Source organism: Anopheles ziemanni, chromosome 2, assembly GCF_943734765.1.
Source record: "Anopheles ziemanni chromosome 2, idAnoZiCoDA_A2_x.2, whole genome shotgun sequence".
NCBI classification, from domain to species: domain Eukaryota; kingdom Metazoa; phylum Arthropoda; class Insecta; order Diptera; family Culicidae; genus Anopheles; species Anopheles ziemanni.
In genome coordinates this window covers 78,948,314-78,976,236 of record NC_080705.1, presented here as the reverse complement: position 1 = coordinate 78,976,236, position 27,923 = coordinate 78,948,314, and the positions used below count along the sequence as shown (strand labels likewise).

Below are 27,923 nucleotides of genomic sequence, written 5' to 3'. Positions count from 1 at the left end.
AATGGATTCATCGTTACATGGCATTTGAATTGAGCGAGAGTCGAAAAAATGAACCATAGGACTTAACGATTTAAATGAGTTCATTAGCATTTGATTTGTAGGGATATTTGTTTTGCTGTCAAATATGAAAAGCAAATGTTTTGATTTTGATTTTCAATAGCTTTTAAAGCTTATTTTGAGTTAACAGAGCATAAACATTATTAATTAAAAATTCTCGTTCTACTTTCTAGAGTCTATTCAATATGTAATGAGTATAATAAATGTTGTAACAAATTTAATTTAAAAAACTAACCAAGTTTTATAGATAGACTAACCAAGTTTTATTGATAGACCAACCAAGTTTTAGTGATAGAATGATTTTATCAGCAGCGATAATTTGAGGAATTAAATACTTATATTTAATTTAATAATAATCTGGATAATGTTTGCACCATAAAAAACAACCTCGAGGGTAAACTAATTTTCGCACTCGATCGAACGCGAACGCAAAAACAACCTTTGACGGCCATTTGACGGGCAGAAGCAACCGGGGGCCGTGTCCCGTGAGGGCACGGACAAATTACACAAAACCCTGCGCGCCCAGCACGCTCGAGCAAGGGATTGTGGCGGGCGAAAAACGAAGTCAAACCGATAACCGGTGGGGGGTAAAAATACCCGTGAGTCCTTATCGAAAGGCGGGATCCCCCACACCCCTCCCAGGTCGTGCCCCAAACGTTTCGATATGATGGGCGTTGCGGTGGGCTTTGGAGTTGGATACTCATCGTGCAATCGGTGCCGACGCTTTTCCGCGATAAGTTCGAAATTAATCCACCCTCGAACGAGAGGGGTGGTCGGTGGTTGGGCTAACTAACCATGGGTCCAATCAAAAAACCAATCTTATTTTGACTTTCACTCCCACCGGGGCGGGGAAAAGGCACCGGGTCGGTGCGCCACGGTTGAATTATCCAATTTCGGTCGTCGGTAGAATTTCTCGATCGATCGATCTTGGCACAATTTCTTGCCCGGTCGATCCTACCTCCAGTGCTTTGTCCCTCTTCTCACTCCGATCGTTATGTACACTTTTGATGGTTCGCAGTTGAAATCTTGGGGGAACGTTCTAAATTGAATGGGAAGGATAACGCGCCGGTTCCGGAAAATCTTCCCTCTTTTTGCGGAAACAGGAAGCAATATAGAATCACAATACCAGAAATGCAAACATTCTTCCATTCTGTCCTTCCGGGGCCTCCCGGGGGATCGATGATACTTCCATGCAAACGACACAGATCCACTCGATTGGACGATAATTTCATGGTCCGGAGGTTGGCATACACGGTGGGCATGAAATGGTAGAAATTCCCAGTTTAAATGCAAACAAATGTCGCCATTTTGCTCCATCCGGCGTCCTTCCATGTGTAGGTTCGAGCCCGCAGCACAGAACCGAGGAGCAGATAAAGAGATAGACGGATAAAAAGATTCCCCCTATCGGTTAAAGGTTGATAAAATAGGCTGGATTTCGTCGATCGATGGCGTGGATTCTGGTCGGATTTGAGGTTGTAGTATGTTCATTTAATTCTTTCAACTGGATTCTATTCCATTTGCTCAACGCTTGATCGTTTGATCGAAACAGAACGTTTTAAAGCGGAAAAAGTTTCCTACTTTCCAAGCACTCCAATCGATTTTCAATGGCCTTTGTTGTTCCATTGATTCCATAAACTATCCACCATACGTCATGGATTCAAGAAGTCTCTAGCGATTGAATTATCGATCCTATGTCTGGCAGCAACTAAGTTGAGAAATTGGATCGTTTTTCGTGAATGTGAGTGATGAAAGCAATAAAAAAGAAAACACACAGTCAATCGAACAAAAAACTAAAATTAAAACTCAAAAAACTAACGAAAACTTACAACACAGTGTTGTAAAACAGGACGAGGACTGCCGAAAAACTACTAGGAATGCATTGGAACGTAAAAAATCGAGCGTTATCATCTTCAAATTTATACCTCAAATCGATAGCTACAACTATTTTAGTTTTTGCTTTACAGACAGACAAAAATACAAACTTGTAGAAAACGATAGATCCCGATAGGAAAGTACAGAAAGCACCAAAAAAGCTTGAACATTGGTGGTGTCCTTGCAATCGCTACTTGACACGAGCGACCGACTGGAGGATTGTTTCGAAACGAGATAAAAAGTCCCATTCTCGTGCAATCGAACAAGACGCAGCCGATCGAACGGATAAGCGATGGCACGAACAGCACACACAACTGACGTCCCCTCTTGTCGATGTCGTTTTGCGTGAAATTTAATCAACGAAATGCACTCGAAGATGTTTCGACAGGGAAGCACAAGACTTCCTGCCGACCAACTATCACGACGCCACAAGGACACTTTAACATGGGTGGAAAAAAAAACAGAAGACCCTTTACCGATGAAGACTCTATTTCTTTCTACATTCGCTGACCCTACCGAGGAGAAGAGTTTGCGTGCGGCTCGCTTACCAGAAATCGTCGGCCATCAGGTTCTCGATGGAGCAGGCGGCCGCTATCCGGACGCCCTCGCGGTTCAGCACGGCCGCCCGGTCAATGCCGCGGTCCTCCACCTTCAGCATCTCGAGAAAGTCGCCGACGGAGTGCGTCACCGGTCGCAGCGTGAACTGGCAGCGTTCGTTCCGGGATGGCAGTGGCACGGTGACGTTGGGCAACCCTCGATTGTACCGGACGGTTACTTCTGGAAAAAAGAGCAGGGAAGGGACAAAACGAACGCATGATAAGGCGCATGTTGACGAATGTACTTAGATAGATTGAAGTAATTAACATATCCGGGGAGATATAAATAACATTATTATTATTTCTGTATAGTTTTGTCTACTTTCCTGTTAAGCTATTGAATACCCACTTCTTATAACGTATTTTTAATAAATGTTGTAGACTAAAATATTCGTGAAAGTAATAAATAATTGCGTTATAGAAATGATACCTTACTTTTCTCCTGGGAACGCTTTCAACACATACAAATATAAAAAGAAATCAAATTAAACGCATTTCATAATAAAATTCCTTCCACAAAACCATTTTTGAAAGGAATGCCGCACCAGAACAGTTTCCGAACTTTAATCGCACCGCAACCATATCCGGCATCATTCATAAAAAAAAGGTTCATTTTCACCTTCGTGGGCTCGTAAAACATAACTTCTCCACCTTCTAAAGGTTGGTTGAGAAGGACCCACCCGGCCCCCCCTTGCATGACTGTGACACACTCACACAAAAAAGACGCAAAAAAGCGATGCGAAAGAAAATGTGGAACCCCTGGAAAAAAAGGTTTCCCTTTCAGTTCGTATTTACACAAACCATTTTCTTACGCTCACTTGCTCACCCACCCATCCTCCAGCCGTCGGGGTTAGTTGTGGAAAAGAAAACTGATCCAAATCAGAAGCTTGGGATAGGTAAAAAAGAAAATAATGCCTATCCACCTGAAGAATGTTCCCGGGCTGTTGATGGCCGCACGACATCAAGGGTCATTTTTCATTTTTTCACCATCGGTCCCGTTTGCCGGCATTCCAGTCATTCGAGCCATCGCCGGGGACCGAATGCGAAACGTTTCCCGACCTGCGTGACAGGAGAGCAACATTGTGGCGTTTTTATTTCCTTTATCAGGCAATCTAATCTGGTGGCTATTCGGCTGATTAACCCCGCCCGGCGAATGGGCGATCCCGTTTTCTTGAGGAGGTTCCTTTTAAAAAGAAATAAGAGCTCTAAGGAATGAAGAGAGGTGAAAACTTTTTCCACACCCGTGCAGACTGGGAGCGATGGGGAGTAATAGCAGACAAAAAAGGTAACCTGCCTGTACTGAAACATTAATTTTTGTGCCGGCTTTCGAATGTCCAAAGAATTCTCTAACCTGGAAGTGCACGGAAATAAAAAAAGTAATTCCTTAAAAAATTTCCTAACACCCTGTAGCTCAAAATTTCTTCTAATTTCGATGGAAAATTGTCCGCACAACATCGACCCATGCTTTCCGACATTAATCGTGTGCTGAAATTAAACTTTCTCCAGCGTTACTCACGCCCTACCGGAGTTATAAATAACGTGTTTCGGAGCATAAATTTAGCACTTTTAATGACGCTGCTACCGGTACTGGTCGGTCGAGGTACCTTTCCGGCCTCGAGCCGACAGTCGCTTTTTGCCAAATCATCGTAAAAGTGGTGAAGTTTGAGAAAATCCTTTACGCCGGCAGTGGTTTATTGAGTTCTGCGGTCAGCAAGCGCTGGGACCGAGCGAATTGTACGACATTATTAATCATCCGGTAAGCGGACCCCTTTTTACCTTCCAGGGAGAGGGGGTTGGGGGGTGGGGATGTGGGACAGATTAAAATGCGGTAATAAATCAGTGCGCAAAGCCGGGAGGGCTAATTATCGGCGCTGATTAGGAAGCGGTTCGTAGTACTTTCCTACCGATGAGCGATAGTGCAATCAACACGGCTATCAACATGGACATAATTTTATTGAAAAGGAACATAGTGTTTGTGATATAAGGGTGGAAACACTGCGAGGAAGATGGATAGGAATTTAAAACTACGGTAAAGAACGTTAGTATCAAGTGGAAAATGCTAACGAGACTTATAACTATCAAAGAATTAGGTGGTTTTAGTTAACTTTGAATGAAGAGTTGTGTAATTCAGACTCAGATTCATGAATCTGAATGATTCTTTGCGTTTGAGAAAATCCTTTATCCTATTTAAATCTTTCGATGAGAGATTCATGAAACCCAAAGATAGATTACCTGGTGAAAAGTGATGAGCCAAACATGGGTAGAGAAACCCCCTTTTTTGTTTTTGATCGCATGATCCACGCTAATGAAAGAATCGTGGTGATTCGTGAGAGATCCATGAAAGTTTCATGAATATTCATTAAGGTTTCGAAAGATTCATTAAGGTTTGAAGATTCGAATCCCTGAAGATTTATTAAACCTTCATAATTAATCGTAGGTGAAAGATTTATAGGAATGAATCTCGCCAAAAGATTCATTAAGCACAACACTTTATATGTTTTTATTATGAGAAGCTCCTATGTAGAAATGTAAGAAAATGATAGAAAAGCTAAATATTTTTCCACTTCCACATTCCAAAAAGCAAAGGATTAAAATGATGCTTTCCTCATACATTTTCAGAACGTAAGGTATGTAAAACATCGCCTCACCCTTGTATTTTTCTTCGTGATAAATGTATCGTCAAATACTGAAAACCGTAACCGCATACCCTAAAGGATCATAACTACTACGGGGAGCAAAATGGCAGCAGATGGTAGGCACAATGACTCGAAACTGGAGCTTGTAAGTTGTCTTCCCGGATGGGCGAAGGAGTGTGTGTGTGTGCTCTTCGTCGTCATGTACGAACATCGGTGGTTATGTTGAGGCACGAACGTGCGCCCCATAGCAAGACACTGACGCCAGAACGGACGGTTTGCGATTATGGGCCTTTTTCGGAGACGAAGCCCCCCCTCTCCCCGGAGGGCCTACAACAGTTATTCCGGAGCAATTTTGCACTATCCTCAAACTACCTTCATCGCATCGGGCGTACGAAACCCGTACGCCCGGAAGCTGGAGAAGATAAAACTGTCACCAAACAGGGGACGGAGTAAGAGGGTGAGAAAACTTAGCACATAAGTGCGCGACTGGTGCAGGGGGGATGGGACGGGGGGATCTGTCGATGTACCTTGAGGTAGGTGTTTTCTTCTGGCTCCGAAACACATGTAAATGCTTTTGCAGCAGAACAAGCTTCCACACTGTCATCGCTGGGACGTGAGGTAGAAAATTGGAAAAGTATGACGAGCGTGTGCTTTTCCCTTTTTTTCTTACGTGCTGCTTGCGGAAGGAGGTGTTCAATTATTAAATTAGAAAGTACGACACCACGAGCCGACACTAACGTGGAGCATCGAGTTAAGGCGAGTGGTAGGGCGGATGTGTAGAATAATTTTTAATAAAATTGTTTCAACAGCTTGAGGTTATGGGGGCACTTTTGCATAGTGGAAGTTAGAAACCGATCGATGCCATAACTTAAAAATAAATAAAATAGAATGGGAAATGTGGAATGTTACATACCATCACATAAAAATATCGCAAGTTAATGAATGTAAAGCAAAACATGTGTAAGCAGATGAAAGATACTTGGTTAAAAAGATTAGCTAAAAGTCAGTTCAAAATTTCCTTTTTTACTGTAATAATATATTACTTGTTTCTATAACAATGTGTGATTTGTTTTCTTTGAAAAACTACTCCTCGCAATAGCTGCATTTGCAAACATTCCCAGCGCCGACAAGGAAGACGAATTGATAGCAATAAGGCAAGGCGCATCAATTAAAACATTATCCGTACGTTACTGTACTTGGTCGGGATCGGTTTAGGCATCGTTTCTTCTCGCTTTTCCTGTGATTTTCTTTTCTTTCTATTTCCACTGTTTACCAGTGCATGTAGGCCCTGTTCAAGGGCGGTAAAAAGCTTCCCTCATTTGCGGGCGAAAGCATTTGCAACAACAAGACGCACACATTTGCAGGAAAAGTGTATCCTCTCAAGAAAACGAGCAGGGCGGAGGGGGCCCCAAGTTGGGGGGCGGTGATTATTGGATGTGAATGGAAATCAGAATGAGCGATCGTAAAGATAAGAGAGAAGGAAACAGACTGCTCGAAGTTAGTGAAAGGGCAAGAGCTCTTCTCCGTACCGGACCCGGTTCGCGCACTAGGGCACTGGTGTTTATTTGATGTTTTACCCATAACAGCAGTGAACGAGATGTGCATGCAGCATGGCGCATATAACACACCCATGCATCGCCACATATAAACCGTAAGCGAGGCCCGCTTTCCACCCTCGGTGCAGCGTCGGTTTGCGAGGCGCAAGGCGATAACGAACGAACGCACGCTGCAGCCGCAGCTGCAGATATTATCAAGTGATGATGCTTCGGTATGCACGCCGCGTTTCAGCCTTGCAAAACTGTGTCTCACTCCTCCACCTTTCAGCCGGTGCCTTCTTCAGGCGGATAGAACGGGATGTGTCTTTCCGAACCGGAACCGGACGGCTCGAGCGGGACTGCGCCTCAGACGGCAAGAGAGTAGAAGACGAGAGGAAGCGGCACCGATTATGGCCATTCACAGTAAAACCAATGTGATGGAAAAGTAAATGCAAAACATCGGCAGAAACCTCGACGGGCAATGCACCATTGAGTAACACAACACCATTGAACAGGAAGTGTAGGCTGTCGAAATTGATTTGAACCATGTTTCTTTTAAGTCACATAACGAAGGGAATATTACAACACGATAAACAAATAAAGAACTAATGAAAGGTAAAGCAAACTTAAAGGAGTTTTAACGATTGCCTCTATCACTTATCAGCAACTGTCACACACTCATTTAACTCTTGTGAAACCCAACTTAACTTGTCTAAACGCGAAATAAACAAGCAATATTTGTTGCGCAGCTAAAACTTCATTTAACGTAACCAAAAAGGCTCAGGCTTTCACAGCAATGAAATTTGTTTGATAAATTGCTCAATTGACAGCTATAGAAGGAGTAAACAGTATAAAACCATTTAAAATGATCATTAAACGAAATAAACAACGTCGATTTATGCAATTTAAGTTCACACGCATTGTTCACAGCGCTAAATGAGTAGAGTTGTGTAAATCAGATTCAGATTCATGAATCTGAATGAATCTTTTAGTTTTAGGGATTCATGAATCAAAAAGACCATGTTCCACGCCGATGAAAGAATCCAGGAGATTCATTACAGATCCAGGAAGATTCATTAAGGTTTCGAAAGATTCATTACCGTTTGAAGATTCGAATCCGCAAAAATTCATGAATCCATTTGAATGAATCATAGGTGAAAGATTCATATGAATGAATCTCATCGAAAAATTCATTAAGCACAACACACTATAAATGAGCATTATCATAAATTTTAATGATAAATATAGCTCATTTACAGTTCTGCATAGTTTGTTTACCGGCTCATCAAAGCCGGTTGACAGTTAATTTGTTGTGAACTGAAATGATGAGTTTGGAAACTTTCAGTCAACTGAAATGAAGCCGAATGAATGTTTCTGAATAGAAGTTGCTGTCATTATCATTATCCAACATTAAGTTGAATGAAAAAGCGAAAATGAATAAATCCTGCATGCAACATGAACGAAGTGAGGTAAAAATTATTCAAGGATAAAGAATAAAGTTTCCAAATTAAATTTTAAATTGTAAGAACCATATCTCTGGCTGTTTATTGAAACAGTCAAAGCAAACAAACTACTTGAACGGACACGACCGACCCGTCTGCCGTAAAGACAAATATTCCCGTTGCTGTCAAGTTTGTCTGGTAAACAATTAAAAGTTTTTCCCCATTGAAGGACTGCACTTGATTCGCTGTGGGGCCGGTAGGGCACCGGGAAAAAAACTTTCCCCGACGGACAGGACAGGACGAAAGTTATTCTCGTGTGTGAAGAAATATTAGCTCAACGCTCACCAGCATCGGGTGGTGTGCAACACAATACAACGGAATTCAATTGCTGTCTCCAGCCGTAGAGTTATTGAAAGATGGTGAGAAAAGCTTCCTACTTCACGATGGTGCTCGACGCAGCTAAGCGCCCTTCAGGGGGGAATCTGTGCGAAATGAAAATTTCCACCCCCGGGATGGGAAAATACCTGCAAGGACGGTAGTAGGCCTCCCTGCTGGGGCGGTTGGAATAGAAATGGGAACTCCGTTGGTTGATGCAACGGGACGCTGATTTGTACCGGGTGAGTGTTCTTGACCGTCTCTAAGCGATCCATTTCTGACGTGCCCTTAAACGAAGTTTAGTTCTTCATAAACACACAGGGACTTGAGAGTATAACATGTGAAGATTTTATTGTATTGAAAATTTTATTAATAAAACGGGTGATTGTAATTTTGGTTTTGCTTACCACAAAACGGTTCTTATATTCCTCTAGCCTGTTCCCATCAGCCAGACAAAGCGGACCACGATCAACATATTTGCTGCTAGACTTAACGGTCCTTCCCTCCTAACAAGCCATGCCCAACCTGCGCCCGACCAGAACGGCATTCTTTCCGGCTATTCGATAGCAGAGAACGGCCGCAAATACCCTGCCAGCCAGCCAGCCTCGGGATGGATAACGGATGAACGTTCCGACCAAATGCGCCCTAGCGTTGGGATGCACAAGGGCACTTCTTGGGGCATCCGGGCATCCACTAATCACATCCACCGGGAGGCAAGGCTTTTGCGATCGGAATTTACCGGTTCGCATTTTGTTCTACACTCGCTTGCCCACTCTGTTTGCCGATGGAAGGATCTTTTGAGGGGAGGTGGAGAGAAGGACGTTCTATTGGGGTGTGCACCGATGCACACGTCAGAGCCGTACTCACCCAGATTCCGAAATCGGTGGCGCTGATGCGCAATGCATTGTACAGGCTGGCTGGTGGATGTTTGCAATGCCTCGGTAAATAGTTATGGCTTCTCTTTTTTCGGGGAAATCTTTTCCATCCAAAGGAGGCAGTATTCGGCATTGTTTAGGGTTCCTAGTTTTGCATAGTTTAAGCTCTTTGTTGGTATTTGGTTGGGGATACCAGGTGGCCTAGTTCAATTCATATATTTATTATCAGTAGGTTCTAGCAAGGAAGAAAACGTATGTATGCTTCACAACACTCAGCACAAGTTGTTGAAAGCATTGATTTTTGGGATTTTCTGATGAACTCAACGCTACGAAGTATGTTACTCGATGTTTACCGGCAACTCTGTACAACCCTGAAGGAGAGCAGATGTCTTCGGACCAAAGCCAACGTGAACACACCATTTCTCAAATCGCAAGTTCCATTTCGTTACCAACCGGAGGACCCATCCGTGCCGTTTGCGAAGGATGTCTAATTTATCTATCTGTCGCGGCCATTTGGCGAAAGCCACTTCCGGACAACAGTTGGTGGAATGCGCCGATGGCTTTATCCTTTCCAATCGGGCGAGATTCTAGCTTCAGCTGGGAGTCAAGAAACTGGCGCTAGATGCAAGTTGCAGCACCGCGCTGCAGGAACACATTTCTCATCCTTTTGTGCAAACCCAGGACCGGGACGCAGACCTGAAAGCGCAGTAATAGTAGTTTATCTCCGGACGGTTCCTTTCGTGGGCGGTCACAAGAAAGACGGTTCGTTTCCGCCGAATTCCATTACATGCATTCCGCTTATGGTATGGGCGGAAGTGAAAGGCATCAAATGACAGCAAACGCTGCCTTCTTGCATTGCGAGAACGAATAATGATCTAGCGAGAGTACCATTGACATTCCATTGTTGAAGCTATCCTTATTCAGTGGAACATTTCTTGCGGCTTATAATGCTTAATGATGTGAACCCGAGGAAATAGTTGCAATTTTTGTGTCAATAAAAGACTACTTCGAAAGGTTTCACTACGTTGCGGACATACCATTGCTTTGCTATATTCTGTTAAATAAATAAACTACAGCAACTTTAAATCGTCTTGTTAGAATGATGTCAAACGATTGATTAAACTTAAGTTATAAGTAATCTATCAAACATGTTTCATGTTTAGATTATTAAAGGGTATTTCTCTCTTTTCGAGTAATTGTGGCATCGATTGTAATTTTTTAAGTAACTAGTAATTAATGAAAGAGAAATTGAGAAAATATTTATGGTTGTAACTCTTTATTTGAGAGTTATATTTTAATTTAAAATTTGCAATACCGACATATTTAAAATGGCTGATATTTCATTGATTTCCCTGTGTCGTATAAACCTTGTTTTATAACTATGATGGATACACCTTGACATATGTGTACATGCTTGTTTTGTTTGTCTCCGTAAAACTTAGATCCAATAGTAAAATTTAGAAGATTTTATATGAAAATAATGATCAAACAAATCTTCAACAACATCTGCAGTGCTTAAACTTAATATGTGAAAAGTTTTAGAATCGACTTTTCAGTATTGTTCGAGTTTTTAGTGTACACAACAACTCCATACAAAAAAAAGCTAAAATATGTGAAAGATTGTTAATAACAATTGTATTGTGTGATTTTTGCATGCTGTTCGAGTATCGATTGTAATTTAAAGATGGAGATCGAAAGCACAGCTGACATATAATTGTTTCAATAATAGAGCTCACGTGATTGTTCGATTCTGTAATTGGAGCTAGTGTGGCCATAGTATTTTTTATTTTGGTTTATATATATTTGGACGGCCAGGCCGTATTGTACAGGCCATAGTATTCATAATCAAATTAAATTGTTTCTAAGAAAATTCGCTTTTTGTATGTATTTTTAAACAAAATTTTAAGAAAGATGTATACCATTGGAACATACAACCCAAGATCACAGCGAAACAAAACAATGTGCAGCACTGCAGAACGCTTTTGGCTGACGATTTCTTTTCCCTAGCCTCCCCGGGAGCAAACGAACGTCAAAGAGTGGACCACTTGACGAGCGAGTGGTCTCATCCGAGAGCATTTACCACTTTTCCTGCGCGACCTTTGCCCCCGGGGGGGGTGTGCCCGTAAGTTGCCCGGAAGTAAGGCGCTAATCGTAAAGTAGGTAAAGTAGCTGCACGTAGATGATGCACGTTCAACGAGGGATTCTTTCAAAGGAAGCGCCAAGGATGGTCCTGTTTATAGAAACAGTCAGTGCCGTTTCCTGCATGCAACGAAAGTGAGAGAGAGAGAGAGAGAATGAAATCGAGAAAATAATGCAACAACTGGTCGATCCGAGTGCAGCTCCACATCTGAAGAGGCTGTTATCAGAGGAAGCTCGGGCTCAAAAACGGACGGTCGAGCAATTGGAGCAAGTAAGTTCCGGGGGGAAAGGATTAAGTCCGCCCGGCGAAGTCAGCAAACATTACTCAAAGCCACATGGGATTGGAGGACGACTCCACCAAGGGAAAAAACAACTGGACCCCAACAAACAGACACACAAAAGGACCTCGATCATAGGAGCTCCATTTTAGCCCTACAAAACCGTGTTGTGTTATTCGTTTGCCCTGTTCTTTTCTAAAAGGATTCGACCCAATTTTGCTTGCGTAAGGAAAAGCACAAAGCGGAACAGTCCATCCATCTTAAGCCCTTTTGTTTATGGCGTTTCCGTTTGCTTTCTTGAGGTTCCCGCCGTACCCGTAACTTCTGGGGAGGGTAAGGGGGCCTTCGCTCTTATCGTGCCTAGTTGTATGCATTGTGCTTAATTTTCCTTCTTCTAGCAAAACCTTTATCCAGCAGGCTACGGAACTGACCCGTTTTTTCGCTCCATGTTGATCCAACGACTTGTCTGAATGCTGGATTCTTTTTCCTTAAGGTGCATAAGCAGCTGGATGATAATTTCTTTGTGTGCCCAACCAAACGATACTGCATATTCCCCATGTTTTGCGTTGTGTACACTGAAAGTAAAAGCAAATTCAAGCCATCGAAAACTCTGGGAGAGGTTCGCTTATAGCGATTTGGCCACATTTTCATTACGTCCACAGGAGCGTTTCGGTGCAGGACCTTCTTCTCGCTGCGGTGCGATATAGGAAGCCTTAAATCAACAAAAAACTTCGATGACAACTGAAATTAGGTTTCCACCTATTGCGACCGGCAGACCCCTTGTCGGAGGGAACCGGACCCTACCGGTCTGCTATCACGATGGTGCCGATAGAAAATAGTAGCACATAACGGCACCGGGGACGCCAACCATTGTGCCGAACCGGAACACACCGGGACGTGTGGGCGGAAATTGGGTCGAAAAGTTGCCAAAGTTGGGCCAAAGTTTCGGTTAACTGCGTGCAGATTCGCTGCCTTTGCCACGTCTTTCTAGGCTTGAGCTCAACGTAGCGAGGAGACGATAAAAAGTACTACAAACTTATGTACTACCAGCCCGCATTGTGAGTTACTCCCTCGACAATGTGGTACATCAAAGTTAGATGGAATAAATGCATTATATTACGGTAAACAGCTTAATTCTACAAGTTCTTCTTTATTTAAAGTTTAGCGTTATCTGATCAACCATAATTTTAAATTAGAACACAACCGACCGCTGGACTCTTTTCAGCGAAGCCTCACCGATTCCCCGGAGAGGGACTACACTCTTACTCCCCAAAAAAGGATCCAGATATATCCTTCATTCTGCCCCGGGCCATGGTGAACCTTTTCCCTATCGACCGACGACCGCCCGGTCGGTGCTGAAACGTGCTGACCCGTGCGGATATCCTGTGTCATTTGTTTCCGCCAATTCTGGGGCACCTACACACCAGATGATATCGCCTTTCGGTCGCTCCCGTCGCGTTTCCGTTTTAGTAAATCCGGCAATGGGGTCCCCGGGACTGGTGCGCGAAGTGGTTAACGAATTGATCCTCCGAAACCCTTGAAAAAGGAACGACGGACGAATGGAGGGAGAAAGAAGTAGTAAACCGGAAAATAGCCCACTTTAACACTAAGCGAAAACACGGCTCCGGGGCGTTCGGTTGTTAAACGGGACGATGTTACAGATTTACGCTACAAATCCCGACGCGACGGAGAAGATGTTTTGTGTTTCGAAAAGGGAGGTAGAAAACTAATTACGGGATGAAAGGAAAGGACTTATCTTTTGCTGACAAGGCGAGGCCTTCGTTTGGGCTTTCGATCAAAATAGTGTGCATTAACAAATTAACCAAATTAGATGAAAATCAGACCAACATTATTTCCCCTACGGTTAAAGGTTTTACCAGGGAAATATTCTTTCCTTCCGCTGCCAAGAATTTAATCGTTCTGCAACTTTACCTCCCTGGCTAGAGTATCGAGCTGATTTTCCAGCTTGTGCTGAAACTTAATCCTAGAGTCAAACATAAAATGAAGTCTTTGGATTGGCGCTTGATGCGGTTTCTATTGTGTCGGTAAATAGTTTCTAATTAAATGAGATCGGTCGGCGTGGAATTACTTTTCAAAACGGTTTTATAAAACCCGAGGACAGGGCCAAAGAAGCTTGGGAAGATGGGACAACAAACGTAGCCTGCGGTGGGTTGCTTCTTTTCAGCTGGCTGTGGTCTTCTTTATCATGTTCAGTCACTTCCAGAACAACTCTACACAGCCGTCGTCGGACATGTCTGTCCCATGTTGAAACTTATTTATCTGCCTACGAGTGGAAGAAACGGTTCAACCGAACAGCTTTTCATGTTGGACCACAAGCCGGCTGTCTCTCGTCGAGTCTCGTCTTTTTTACCCTCGACGGGATTCAACGAACATTCAGCAACAACAAAAAGTTCCGTCAACAGCGAGAAGAACTAATTAACAACTTTTCAGCAACGGCAACTACCCGGCCCGAACGGTTTTTAGTAGTATTAGCAGAAGCAGTCGCGGATGGTGAATAAACGAAAACTCTAGGCCTAGAACTTTCGGTGCCAACATACATCCATCCAACCCGGCGAGGATGATGAATCGCCTACGCGTCGATAGGAACCGCATATCAATCGCTTAAGTTGGCCCGGCCGGCCGGAAGGACATGCGGCTGGTTTGAAGTTGTTTCCTTCCGTTCGCGTCCCTATCAATCCAACGGCATCGCGTTTCGGACGAATACCCAGACACTTGACGGTCGAAGTCGGTGATGCCTCTCAGACGAGGAGCTTTGTCGGCTCAACGAAGACGTCACGTGTTGAAAATCGCTGATGGACAGGCAAATTTCCTCATTTTCTTCACCATAAATCACAATCGCTCCTACGATGGGAGGAGTATTGCGGAAGGAGCCCAATTTCCTGCGGATCTTTGCGGCCGAGAACATCCGCCTTGCGAGACAAAAGGCGGCCCTCAAAATCCTCAAGCAGGATACTTCATCAAAGACGCCGGGGGTTTTTGGAGAGAGAGAGAGTGTGCTTAGAAAGCATTAGCCGCGTCGTGATTTTCACTTCAATTTCGGTTTAATCTTGGTTAGATTGATAGAGTGTTTTTCGTTCATCGTCCCACTCCGGGTTGCGTGTTAATTAACGTTGAGTAGAGGCGAGCTGCTGACACGAGATGACAGTTGATTCTATGACCTCGGATGGGCTCAGAACTGGGACGTCGATGGAATGGAATAGAGTTTTTTTACCTAATACTAGGTTAGTCAATAAGTTTCGAAAGCGGGAATGAAAATACAGCTTTTTTTGGAGGTTTTCATTTTTATCGCTCATTATAGTCTCCCAGAAGATCAATGCACTTGGTCCAACGATCTCCCAACTTTGTTATGCCAACACCAAAATTATTTTTTGGCAGGCCCACAAAATACTCCTTGACGACGGCTATAACCCGGTCGACGGTTTGTTGAAAAATGCCTTACGCGAAGGAATTATTTGAGGTGTGAAAACAGCCAGAAGTCATATGGACGATTAGACGAATAACGTGGATGTTGCAAAAATCCGTAGCTCAATTCACTGATTTTTGCGATGATCTTTTGAGCTGTAAGAGCTGGCGCATTGTCTTGATGAAAAATTTTTTTTTTCTTTTACAAACCGGATCTTTTTTCACGAAGTTTTCCATTTAACTGGTCCATAAGGTTACAATAATAGTCAAAGTTGATTGTTTTATCAGTTTGAAGATGATAACCTACCAACAAAATCCCCTTTGAATCACAAAACACTGACGCTAACACCTTCTTGGCTGATTTCTGAACACAAACTCGCGTTCGGACACGAAAAGCCTGGTTCCACCACTCCTTTAGCAGCTTGTTTTGATTCAGGATCGTGATGATAGATCCAAGTCTTATCCATAGTGATAAATAGGCGTAAAAAATCGATTTTATTCCTTCGAAATCGCTACAAATGTTGCTCAGAAACTCGCATATGGTGTCAGCTATCTAGTGTTGTGCTTAATGAATCTTTTGGCGAGATTCATTCATATGAATCTTTCACCAAAGATTCATTCAGATGGATTCATGAATCTTTCGAAACCTTAATGAATCTTTCATGGATCTGTCACGAATCTCCCCGATTCTTTCATAGGCGTGGACAATGCGACAAAAAAATAAAAAATAAGGGATCCTTCAACCCATTTTTGGCTGGTGACTTTCCATCAGTTGGTGTGTCTTTAGGATTCATGAATCTCGACGAAAGATTCATGAATCCCTTATAAGGCAGAGATTCATTCAAATTCATGAGTCTGAATCAGATTTACACAACTTTACAGCTATCACATTTACACTCGTTCGATGATCTTTCATAACCATATCTTGTATTTTTCCAATGTTTTCTGGAGTTGGAGAAGACTCCTTTAGTACTTTTATCATCTTTTCATGGATCTCAGTCACCAATAAACCTTTCAAAGCCAAGAATTTAATCACAGCCCGATTTTCAGATTGTTCCATCATTGCACAATGCTTCAACGCGTCAACTTCAAACCGTTAGTATACACGAATGAGATGAGGGATGACATTAGGAACAAGTTCATATGAAAGATAAAATATGAAAATGGCATACGAATTTTGAAATGTTTTACTACTCCAAGGCTTTAACACTTTTTGACTATCCTATTACTCTCTACAAGTGTTTCAAACGATTCCTAATTTCGTTCCATTTGTTTGACAATAAACATCAATTTCACACCAACAAAAAAAAACAACATCGAGAACACTTTGTAATCTGGGACAAAAACGACATCCAATTAAAAGAAACAGTTCCCGACCGGCCCTTTGACACGCAAAAAGCGTGTAATATTTAAATAGTTTCGATCATCATTCCGACCAACATTAACATCGTCAAAACACATACACACCCTTTTCTCCCGTTTTTCTCACGACGACGACGCCGAGGGGAAAGCGACATACGTCTCTGAGTGGTAGGGGGAAAAGGCTGGCTAATTGAACCCGTACCCCAGAGCAGCTCTTTGGGGGGAGCCTAGTTGCGGCATAAACTACAAATTTGTGTAAATTTGCCATCACTGATTGACTTTCGCTAAGTGCACGTTTAGGCCCTCGGAACTCGGTTGAGGCGCTACAGCTTGAATCGTCTTTCATGGCGGAGGCAGCTAATCTTAACCGAACACATACCATCGTGTTGTCGCCCGGTAGTGTCGAGCCGAAAATTGCGGTACTGGGGAGCCGACATATCAACCGGTGAAAGGAATTCATCTCCCGCCGCATGATGAGATGCGCTTTCGTGAGCACTTATGACGTCGGTTGAACACGGGACGCTTACGGGGCCTTCTTCTGACGGTCGAGCACTTGTCGTTCGATGCTGTGCTTAATTGTGTCATTACCGGCAGCATGGTTTGTCCTCTCTTATGGTTTAAGTTCCCTAAAGCTTGTCTTTTCAATCAAGCTTAGTGTGCGATACGTTTAGATAAAACCTAAAGTGGTTCCCATATGCGTTTTCCTATCGCTATTCTATTTATTATTTCATTCGTGTCTCAAATAATTAAACATACGTAGTAGAAAATGCACATTACCCTTTCTACGAACATTCGCCAAAGATGATGGCCACAGATTTATTCAAACGTGCACAGAAAACTAACATTTGCACATGGCGTTCCGATTTTTTTTTGTTTTTTTTTTTTGGTGCAGTGAACAACAATAAATAACTATTTTTCCTCTCCATTATCGTGCATCGATCTTCTGCAAGGCCGGCCATTAAGAAGATAAAAGATGTTTGGGCATGTACAGGCCAACGGAACGACACGAAGCGGCATATTACACGGCCGAATGGGTGTTTGTACCGGTTCATCTGCGGGCCGATATTAGCATTTTAATGTTTGTTATTTTGAGAAACAAAATTTCACTCCCCATTTGCCGCGAAGTAGCGTGCAGAGGGTTTTTAAAGCTGCAATAATAGAAGAAAAAGAAGTGATTGTTTTAATGGCTTTATGTCGATCATTAAGGCACGAAATAAACACAAGATGCTTGTGTCTTGAATTTGTTTAAAGCGCGGGGCAAGTCGGTAGCCTCTCATCAAAGAATAACATTACAAAGTTTAAGTTGTAGCAAAAAGTTAGAAATCAAGATATAAAAATCATGAGGAAATAGAGAAGTTTTCCGAACTCCAAGAACATTTCTAGATAGAGATCCAATAGACCAATTCTCCAAGTTCTAGACAGATTTTTCCAAAAGACCAAAGAGATAGCAAAACAAAATGATTCAAACAAACTGTGTGTTTTCTTTTTCATGAAGTATTTGTGTGATAAATCAGATGAAAACCTAGCTTTACTACTTCCCCGCGAAGCTGGAGCGGTCTTGTTTAATGACTTTCTCCCCTTCGAACGGTTGCTGGATTGATTTCTGATACCGATGCAATCATTTACAAGTCAATAAAACATTATACGACGTCTTCACTCTCGTCTGCAACACTAAAACAAAAAAAAAGAAGCGCCACACTCTAAAAACCTAACAAGCCTGATCGGGGCCATAAAGAATTGGCCCACCAGAAGCGGTGCATCCTCGATGCGCACCGACTGTAGGATGCATCGCCCATCCAGAAATCTGCATTTCTACAACACGTTCGGTTGCTTTTTCATTTGTTTTTGTTTTTTTTTGTTTTTGCTGCAAGAGAAAAGCTCCTCGCTCCATATGTGTGTGGCGCAACGGTAATCGGGCAGCTGAAGCGATAGAAGGGAAAATAAAAATGATAGTGCCGCCGCGAAAACGTTCGCTCGCTGGGTTAATAAATTAAACGATCGAAGAGGCGCTAAGGCGGGTGGGTGGTTGCTAAACACGCCTCCATTCTCCCTCCCTCTCTCCTCCCCCCATCACATGCCATTTCGAAGAGTCTGGACGAATCCAACATCCGCCAGACGAGACATAGAGATCCGTTTTCGGAAGGATACGGAGAAGAAGATAAGTGGCCAGCTAGGAGGAGGGTGGGGTGGGGCGTGTGTTGTGATGTATGTGGGCATTTTGCTGTAAAAGTGATACCACCACCATCGAAAAACGAAACGGTTTGTTACAATGCACGGTGATGGAAATAACAAAGGCAATTTGTTGCGATCAATTGAAAAGTGTTTGGAAGAGAATACGCTTTGGAAAATACTACATAAAAAATAACGTAAAAGCTTTGAGTTTGTGCCACAAGAGGAGTTGTTTTCTTTAAATCGTGCGGGAATAATAAACTACGTTCAAATAGTTTTAGAATTTAATTTTCCATTACTCCAAAAACACCGTTCAACGTAGATCTTGTATCGCCCACGGGGGTTTTCTTCCAAGCACACACATTAAACTTACTGATTTGCCAAAGTTTGACATGCGAGTGCACGATCGACGTCTGTCTCGATCGGTGTCGATGAAGAAGAAAAGCAAAACCTCCGGTAACACGAATTTGTACGCGAGAAAGGGAGCCTTCGAAGGGAGTGAAACAAACGGTGGAAGAGAAAAGCGTACCGTCGAACTGGGTTGGGTAGAAGAGGTGGCGGGAAGTGGGCCTAGGAAAAAGCGTCACTCGCGCACGGAAGACAGACCTCCTCTTCCGTGACGGACGCTTTCGCACGCGGCGCAAGTAGTGGCCGCATATGCTCGAGCCGGCCGCCGAGCCGATGCGCGGTTTTAGTATATGTTTACTATTCGATCCGATCGGTTCTCTCGGTTCTCGCCCGCGTGTGTGCCGCGCACTCGTGAGTCTCGCGCTTTGTGCTCGTACGATCCTTGTTGGCGTTTGGTGTGTGGTTGTGGTTGCTTACGATTCCGAATCCGGTATTTTACTAAAAGTGGACCTTTTGTAGTGGAAGAGTTGTCAAATCATTTGTGGCAGAAGTTCAAATACTTCGGTGTAAATACTTGGTGTATTTATATTTTAGTTGGGGGTGGACCACTTTGTGATATGTGGGGTATAGTATAGAACCTTTACCTGCTCCCAACGACACTAATTGTCCCGCAGGCAAAGTGTCATCGGAAGGACTTCAAAAAAAGTGCAGTGTTCATCCGAAACTTGTGAGCTCAATGGACTACAAGTGACAAACGTGGTGTGCAAACAAAAAAGTGACCATCAGAGTTGTGACCGATCCTCAATTATAAACTGTATAATACTGAATACAACAGTTAATTTTTGTGTAAGTATTAGTAAAGAATGTGCAACAAAATGTGTTCTTCTACCTTCCATCAAATTTAACTTGTTATAAGTAGAGAAAATCAGAACCAATTCAAAATGTGTCACCGAGCCTTGCCAACAAGAGCAAATTGTCTTCCGTTGAATGCAAACCTAGTTTCGGCTGGAAACGGCTGGAGGAATGACATATGTTAGTAACTGTGTTTCTCGTATCGTGTGGTTCTATATATTCTGTATTTGTAACTCACAAATAATTAATTTTGAGAATTTTGTTTTGAGAAACGATGGAGAATTCGTTTCATCAAAACAATTTTTTCAAATTGTATTTGGTGTTGCAAGCTAATTTAATTAAATAGAAAATTCTTTTGAACAAAACGACTTTTTACAATTTTTTTTTGAAGTTGGAATATATTAGGAAAGATATCAGAGAACCAAAGAGAGAGCATTTCAAGTGTATTTCTTGAATGAACTGCGAGAAAGTAATGTATTTCGCTTTATGTTGCCTCACCACCTCACCAAAGCTTTTCTTGCGACAATAATTGATTGCATTTTTCCTGAGTAAACCCGCAGCCTCGGCCGCCTTGCGCAAACAACAAGGGACTCTTTTTCATAAGCCCCGAGAACCAACCAGGTGCATTGTAAACGCGCCGCCAGACGGCTGGTGACGAGGAAGGCTTCCATTCGAAATTTGTTCTATTCTCCGCACACCGAGAAAGGCGGCACACAATTTGTCGACAATTTTTTCATAAATCAACCCCCGGGGGGATCATCCGCTTTCCCGGGGGGGGGGCATGGATGAGGACGGTCGGTCCTTATCTTGAGGAAGGGTGGTTCGAGAGAAGCTGTCCGGTATGAAAAGAAGCAAAGCCTTCAATACATCCGGTTCCCATACTGATGCCGCATCCAACGGCGCCACGAAAGCGGCCGTCTCCGGTGGCCGAGCGGTTGTTGGCTTTCATCGAAAGCCTTGATTTCCCCCCACCTCACCGCCTGCACAAACCTTTCGTCGCCACCCCAGGGGAGGGATCGCTCGATGGACTCGGTATAACTTGGCGCACATAAATTAGATCCCCGGGAAGATATTGTGCGAGCTTGTACCGATCCATGTTCCCCGGGCGGGTCGTTTGCGGAAGGATAATAGCTTTCCTGTATCGTTGGCAAGTATTTCAAAGGCAGAGATTTGCAAACGTTGAGCTTCAGCCAAGTGCATATTATTTCGAGTTGGATAAAATTATTATTTGCCTTCTTCATCGCCCGACAAAAGCCTTTCAGCACACGTCCTACATCGGGCTTAAATAATGTATTTTCACTTTCCACGTCGTAAACTGACCCGCATCTGTAAAAAAAAACAACCTTAAACTTGAGACAAAAGTAAACGCACTATCAAAAACATACGTCGCAGACAACGAATGGAAACCACTTAAGACGCCGTCACGTGGTGCGCGCGCGTTCATCCGTCCACATCCGTCACACGGTTGACCCAATTACTGGTTGGCCGGTTGGCTGGGCATTTTCCAACATTTTCCATTTCACACCCTTTTTTTCCCTTCCTCCCCCTTCCCCGCGGGTCTGTCTAACGTTCGCCTTTGAATCGTTCGTTTGTTGGCATCGGTTCAAAAGTGATTTTTCCAATAAAACAATCCTTCTCTCTTTGGGGTGCCCCTCGTTTTCCGCTACATTTCCACCGGTCCATTCCAGTGCCCGGAGGTTTCGTCGCCATTCCTGGATCGGGGCGGGCGAAAATAACCATAACCTGCGTGCAGCAGCACCACCGAAACACGGTGGACTTCTGGGCGCGCGCCCGCGTTGTTCCTCATTTGCTTGGGAGCCCGCTCCCCCCTCCCCACCCACCATGGGGGAGGGTGCATGGGTTTGTCGTTGCCGTTTCTTTCCTCCATCGTTGCTGCACGCCATCATCTGCGCGCCGCGAATGAGCGGGTTTCCAACGGGCGTTCGCGTTCGATTCCGTTTCACCCTAATTCGACGCACTTCACTGACCAAACGCAACGCAACGAAACGGGTTGTGTGCCGTGCTTTCCGTGCATTTCGCCCCAAACATCTTCGCCCGCAAGCCCGCCTCCGGGACAGTGTTGTTTCCTTGCCCGATGGCTCCACATAGCCCGGTATTTGTTCGTTCTCTGCGAGCTTCCGAGCATAATTAATACATGCGCCCGTTCAATTAGGCGACCAGGCTTTTTTTCTCTTCCTTCGACTAGTTTTCCTTCCCCCGGGGTGGAAAACCGAACCCCTGTTGTTGCTACCAGAAGTGGATTATGGCAAACCACCGGGAGGGATTTACGAGATTTTCCCGCCATCCACGCGCAACGAGGGTGGTGCTTATGGTGGCGCAAAGGAGAGTTATTGGTTTGCCGAAGAGAGTAAAGCTGATATACAAACTTCTGCTCAAGAAGTTTCGCAGCGGTTTACAGACTGTTTCGGATTTTAAAATGAAGCTAAAAGGAAATTGCTTGAATAAACTTTCCTATGCTCCTGCCCAAGCTTAAGCTAAGCCATAGAAAAACTATTCTCATTTTGGCATGAATCTTTAACATCTTCCCCATCTACCGAAGGCATAATGCTGATGCTGGCTGCTGCGTTGTTGCAGAATTTTTCCGAACTCATCCCGTTTTTCATCCCGGTGGTTTACGGATTTTGTTTTTTAAAAAAAAAAAAAAACATTCCTTTCAAATAAGTCTGGAAGCACGAACGGTATTCGTGATTTATAGTTTCCATTCGCGAGCCATGAGATATCGGTCGAAAGCTTCCTGATATTTCCCGGCAACGTTCCCTCGCTAACGGTTCGCGCTGGAAGAATTTATTCCCCGAGAAGCCCCGGGAAATAAGGGATCAAATCGGTAGCAAGCTGAGTTCGTTTTTCTTTATAATTATTTTTCCATACTTTCCGGTGGAGGAACTGATTTTATATCAGCAGGATTAGAGAGTGAATCTACGGCACACTGGTATTTACATTGGCTAGATGCAAATGGGAAAAAGAAATCGAACCAATTTTTAATTTACGATTTGTGAAGGATTTCTTTCTTTGAACTCTTATAAAACGAAATATCAGTAAGAGTAAAAAGTTAGAAGCTGTTGCTATAGAAACAAACAGTAGATTAAAAAGATATGTACACAATGAGATGTACTTTTGTGGTCCATGAAAATAAATTAGAAAACCAAAACCAACAAAATGTAAAAATTTGTATCGGATGTTTCGTGAAAAATATAAAAATAAGGAAATAATTTTGCTCAAATAGACTACGGTTTTGGGTATGCGTGAAATCCTGTTTTAGAATGTGCGTTGTAATAAAGTAATTTCCCATTCGCTCATAGCATCATAAATTTGAAAATACTCAGAACCTTGATCTAACTCATCTGCATTTGCAAAAAAAAAAAAAAAAAACAGAAACCATCGCTGCCATCGCTTTATAATCCGATTGTGGACTTATTTAAAAATTGATCGGTTTACTTTTATTGCAACTTTTAAATCGTTCACGACCGTCCCCCACGGCAGCATGCTTCATCGAGCAGCGTGTTTGGTTGCCATTTATGATCCACACTGGAGAGGGCGATTTGGTAACCACAAACACGGACCGGACGGCCCCATATAGCACACGCACAGGATGTGATCGATGGCCGTATTTCGTTGTAAAAGATGGCCACGGGGTAATAAAATCGGACACACACGGTTCCTTGAGAGAACTTTTACGCCAAGATGGCAAGAGTTCGCAAAGCAAGTGTAATCGTCGTTGGTCTAAAGGAAAAAACAAAACCGCTCAAACAAGCTGCACAAGAGTCTCAGTAAATGAAACGTTCGTCAATCTCATGTTATTCCCTGGCTTGCAAATTGCGGCCGGAGTGGGTGCTGCGTTGGATATATCAAAAAACCTCACAACATGATGTCGCCCTATCGTAAAACGTTTGATTTTTGTGACCAACGAGCTCACGATCATATTTTACGAGCATTAAAGACTTTGATGGGATCGGTTGTTGCTGAGTATGTAAGAACTTACTGCCGAGATTTGTCGATAAAAAAAATGACCAAATAAAAGAAGAAATCTAATCGAATATGAAGGAGTCGATATTCTATTTTTCCTTATGTTTTGGTTGAAATAAATTAAATTGGGGAAGCAGTTGTTTATTTGCACACACAAGAAAGTAGAAGGACACTCTGACGAACTAAAACCTCTAAACAAGATAATTAAATTTGGACTGGATTTTGTCGGGCTTAAATATGTTCATTACTATATATTATCCATTATGACAATAACTTTTGAAAAACGGTTTTCGTCTGATGGTATAAGTCAAATTTAAACGACCTTTATTTATTTTCTTTTCCAGGAGGAAAAATAACCTGAAGGTCACCAACCCGCGTCCGTTCGCTGCCAGCGGGACGCCGCCGTAAAAGAATTTCTCTCGCTCCCCCACACCCCACCGAAAACCCCCCAACGACGGCCACAGCACACAGCAGCAGCACAGGCAGCAAAAACACAACCGAAAGCAACCGCCAGCATCAAAACGTCAACGACGACGACGACGCCGCGAACACGAGGCAGAAAAAAAGAAAGCGAGACCGGGCAGAGGCGCGCCGCGCTGCTCTCCATTTTCCGCGAAAACGTGCAAAATTCGGAGAAAACACAAGAAACCGTACCGACTCCATTTCGGGCTATCCTGGTTCAAGCGGCGGCCGCTCTTCAACATAGGTTCTGGCCAGAGTAACTCGCTCTGCCATGGAGGAGCTGGAGTGGGAAATCTACGCGGCTCCCAGAATAAAAGCCGACGGAGGTAAGTGGCGAGCGGGGGGGAGAGATGAACAGAAGTTGGACCGAGCGGCGGGATTCGGATGCCCGTTTTCTTCGAATCGCCCCAGGCCGCACCGACACGTGCATTTCCCTGCGCGGTCGGGAGGGTACTGTTTTCCCAACTTCGCAGCTTCCCCGGGGGCTGCGGAGTAAGTTAGAGGAAGGAAAAATGAATGGAGCAGTAAAACATTTACTTCGGCACCTAGCTCGGGCTATATTTGATCGAAGGGCGCCCTCTGGTTCGGAAAGAGGTCATTCGGTCTTTATCCCTAACACTCCTTGGGGAGGGGAGCAGAAAATGAAAGGCTCAGTACCGCGGGAAAACGAAAAACCAACCAACTGGACTCTGCAGCTTCCTTCGGTCAGCACCTTTCCAAGATCAATTTTCTGGTTCACTGGAAGCGGGAGGGGGAGAAAACCGGGAGCAGGGACCAACGATTCCCAAAAGCCGAACGGCCGTAGGCATCATCGAAGGGTTGTTCTCTTTTTCGTTAAATATTTGATACCGTTTCGTAGAAACTAAAGGCTGATTCTGCGTTCCTTCACTTGTAACCGAAAGGACCTAGGCAAGTTAGTTGCTTCAGAATCGCCGTCTCCCTCACAAACAAAAAACACCAACAAACCAAATCAGATTAGCGTTCGGGTGCCCAAGGTAATAATGTTGTCGCCTTTTTGCGTTTGCCTTGCGTGACCTTCGCTTCACAAGAGGCCATCATCATATGCGTACGAAGTTTTCCCTACCGCACTACGCACGAAACGATGCGAAATTAAGGGAAACGGTTAATGAAGATAAAGGAGCAAGGATGGAGGCAAAGGATGGAGGCAAAGGATGGAGGCTTTTCCAGACTCCAGGATCTGCTCCAGAAGCATTCTTGATGCCGTAATAATTCCCCCGAGGAGAATTACTTACGAGCGCGATTATCCTGCGATTACAGCTCAGGGCGCACATTCGGCGTGGGAACAACCGAAGATGACAACTCGATGGGGGAATTGGTATATTGTGAATATTTGAGAGCGAATAATATAATAACAAAATAAAGGATGTGACGTTAGAAGGGGGTCCGCGACAGCCGAGCGGTAGCGCCGGTTAGAAAATCGTCCCATGAGCGCCGGGGCTCACCACCTCGACGGCGTGGGTTCGAATCCCAACCGAGACCGGACCCTCCCCTGTACGAGAGGGACTGACTATCCACGTACAACAGGGAAACAAGTCTCGTAAGCCCTTAAACGGGCAGGCATGACCAAGAGGTCGTTACGCCAAGAAGAAGAAGAAGAAGACGTTAGAAGGGTAAAATCATTAAACCATTAGACTTCGAACAGTAAAAATAAGGAAGCAACATAAAGTCCAAACTCAAAACAAACCAAGTCAAACGGATTTAATGTGATAATAAGATACAAAGAAAAAATTCTATAAATCAATACAAAAGGCGTGATAATGAGTTTATGAGATGATTGCTTCGCAACGGAAACTGTTCAATCAACCGCACAACTGCAAAAACAATCGAAGATGTCAACTCGTTGGGGAAAATGGAGTATTATGAATACTTGAGAGCGATTAATAGAATAAAAAAATAAGGGACGTGACGTTAGAAAGGTAAAATCATTTGCCCATAATCCTTCGAACTGTAATAATAAGCAAGGAACATAAAGTCCAAAATCAAAACAAAAAAAGTCAAACGGATTTAATGTGATAATAAGATACAAAGAAAACAGTCTATAAAACAATACAAAAGGCGTGATAATCAGTTTAAAAGATGATTGTTTCGCACCGGAAACTGTTCAATCAACCGCACAACTGCAAACACAACCGAAGATGTCAACTCGTTGGGAGAATTTGAAATATTGCGAATATTTGGGAACGACTAATTGAATAAAAAAAAAGGACGTGGCGTTAGAAAGGTAAAATCATTAAACCATTATCCTTCGAACAGTAAAAATAAGGAAGCAACATAAAGTCCAAACTCAAATCAAAACAAGTCAAACGGATTTAATGAGATAATAAGATACAAAAACAAAGAAAAAAGTCTACAAAGCAATACAAAAGGCGTGATAATGAGTTTATGAGATGATTGTTTCGCTTCGGAAACTGATCAATCGTAATCACATATTGATGGTTAATGCGTCGATCGATTCATCAATTAATCTTGCTCAATCATCTTCACAAATGCACTGCTTAGCCCAAACGGCATCGATATGAAAGCAAATCGATTACGTCGCCATCGCTCTACAACATTTCGGTAGCATATTTCAAGCACAGCATCAATTGCTTTCTTTTACACCAAGCAACCCCTCCTCCCGACGTGTGTATGAAAAAAAGCCCAGTAAAAGCGTCATTTTTAACCCTCCTTTCCCTCCATTTTTATTTTTCACTCGGGCGAGGCACGAATGTCGGACGAGTGGGGGATGCTCTGATTGCTAATTAAACTACCGATGGTACATTACGTTTCGTTTCGCTCGTACACGCGCGCACGGTGTGAAATTTAGCTCTTGGCTGCTGCTGCTGCTGTTACCAACCCCTCCACTACCCTCCTCCCTTTTACCCACGAAGATCGTGATCTTCACCGATTTATTAAATCAACTCACGTGCCAATTCTGGCGCACACTTTTCATGCGAACGGAACGGGAGGGAAAATGAAAACAAAAGCACGCGCCCGCAAGGGTGCCGCCGAGGGGTTTTTCTAAGGCGGCACACACTTTCAAACATCAGTCCTCCGCGCTCGTGTTGGCCCCTCACGAGTGACTTTTTGATAATTTAGCGCGCACAATTCGTCATAATTTTTCAGCGCCGTGCTTGCGGCGCCGGCGAGCCTAAACTCTGTGTGTGTGTATGTGTCGTGCAAAAAGCAACTGCACCAGAAAGCGTGTCGCACAGCTTCGGGCGTGCGAGATGATGATGAGGTCCGGTCCAGAGTCCGCCATTTTGGGCCAGGGCTCTGTGCTGCTTTTTTGGGCCGATTGTGCCGCGGGGGATGAAAAGCTTATTAGACGGCATGCACACGGACGAGGCAGACAAACGCACGGTCAGGTTCGTTCGTTACGCCGGCACGTTTAGTGGGACCATTTGTACGCAGTTCATGCCCGGCACGCACCACCGTTCTCTCCGGAGGGTCTTTCGTTTTCATCAACGTTCCGGAGCCGAACGGGAGAAACTGGCCTACGGGTCTCCAGACGAAGA

General features: G+C 43.7%; 1 protein-coding gene across 1 annotated transcript in view; it reads right to left on the bottom strand.

Annotated features, from left to right (window-relative positions):
* Positions 1–27,923, bottom strand: part of LOC131288769 (calcium uniporter protein, mitochondrial) — a 100,147-nt gene that overhangs the window by 5,113 nt on the left and 67,111 nt on the right. The window contains exon 3 of the mRNA XM_058317946.1: positions 2,478–2,706. Coding sequence (XP_058173929.1) covers positions 2,478–2,706 — 229 coding nt within the window. The remainder of the gene's footprint in view (positions 1–2,477; positions 2,707–27,923) is intronic.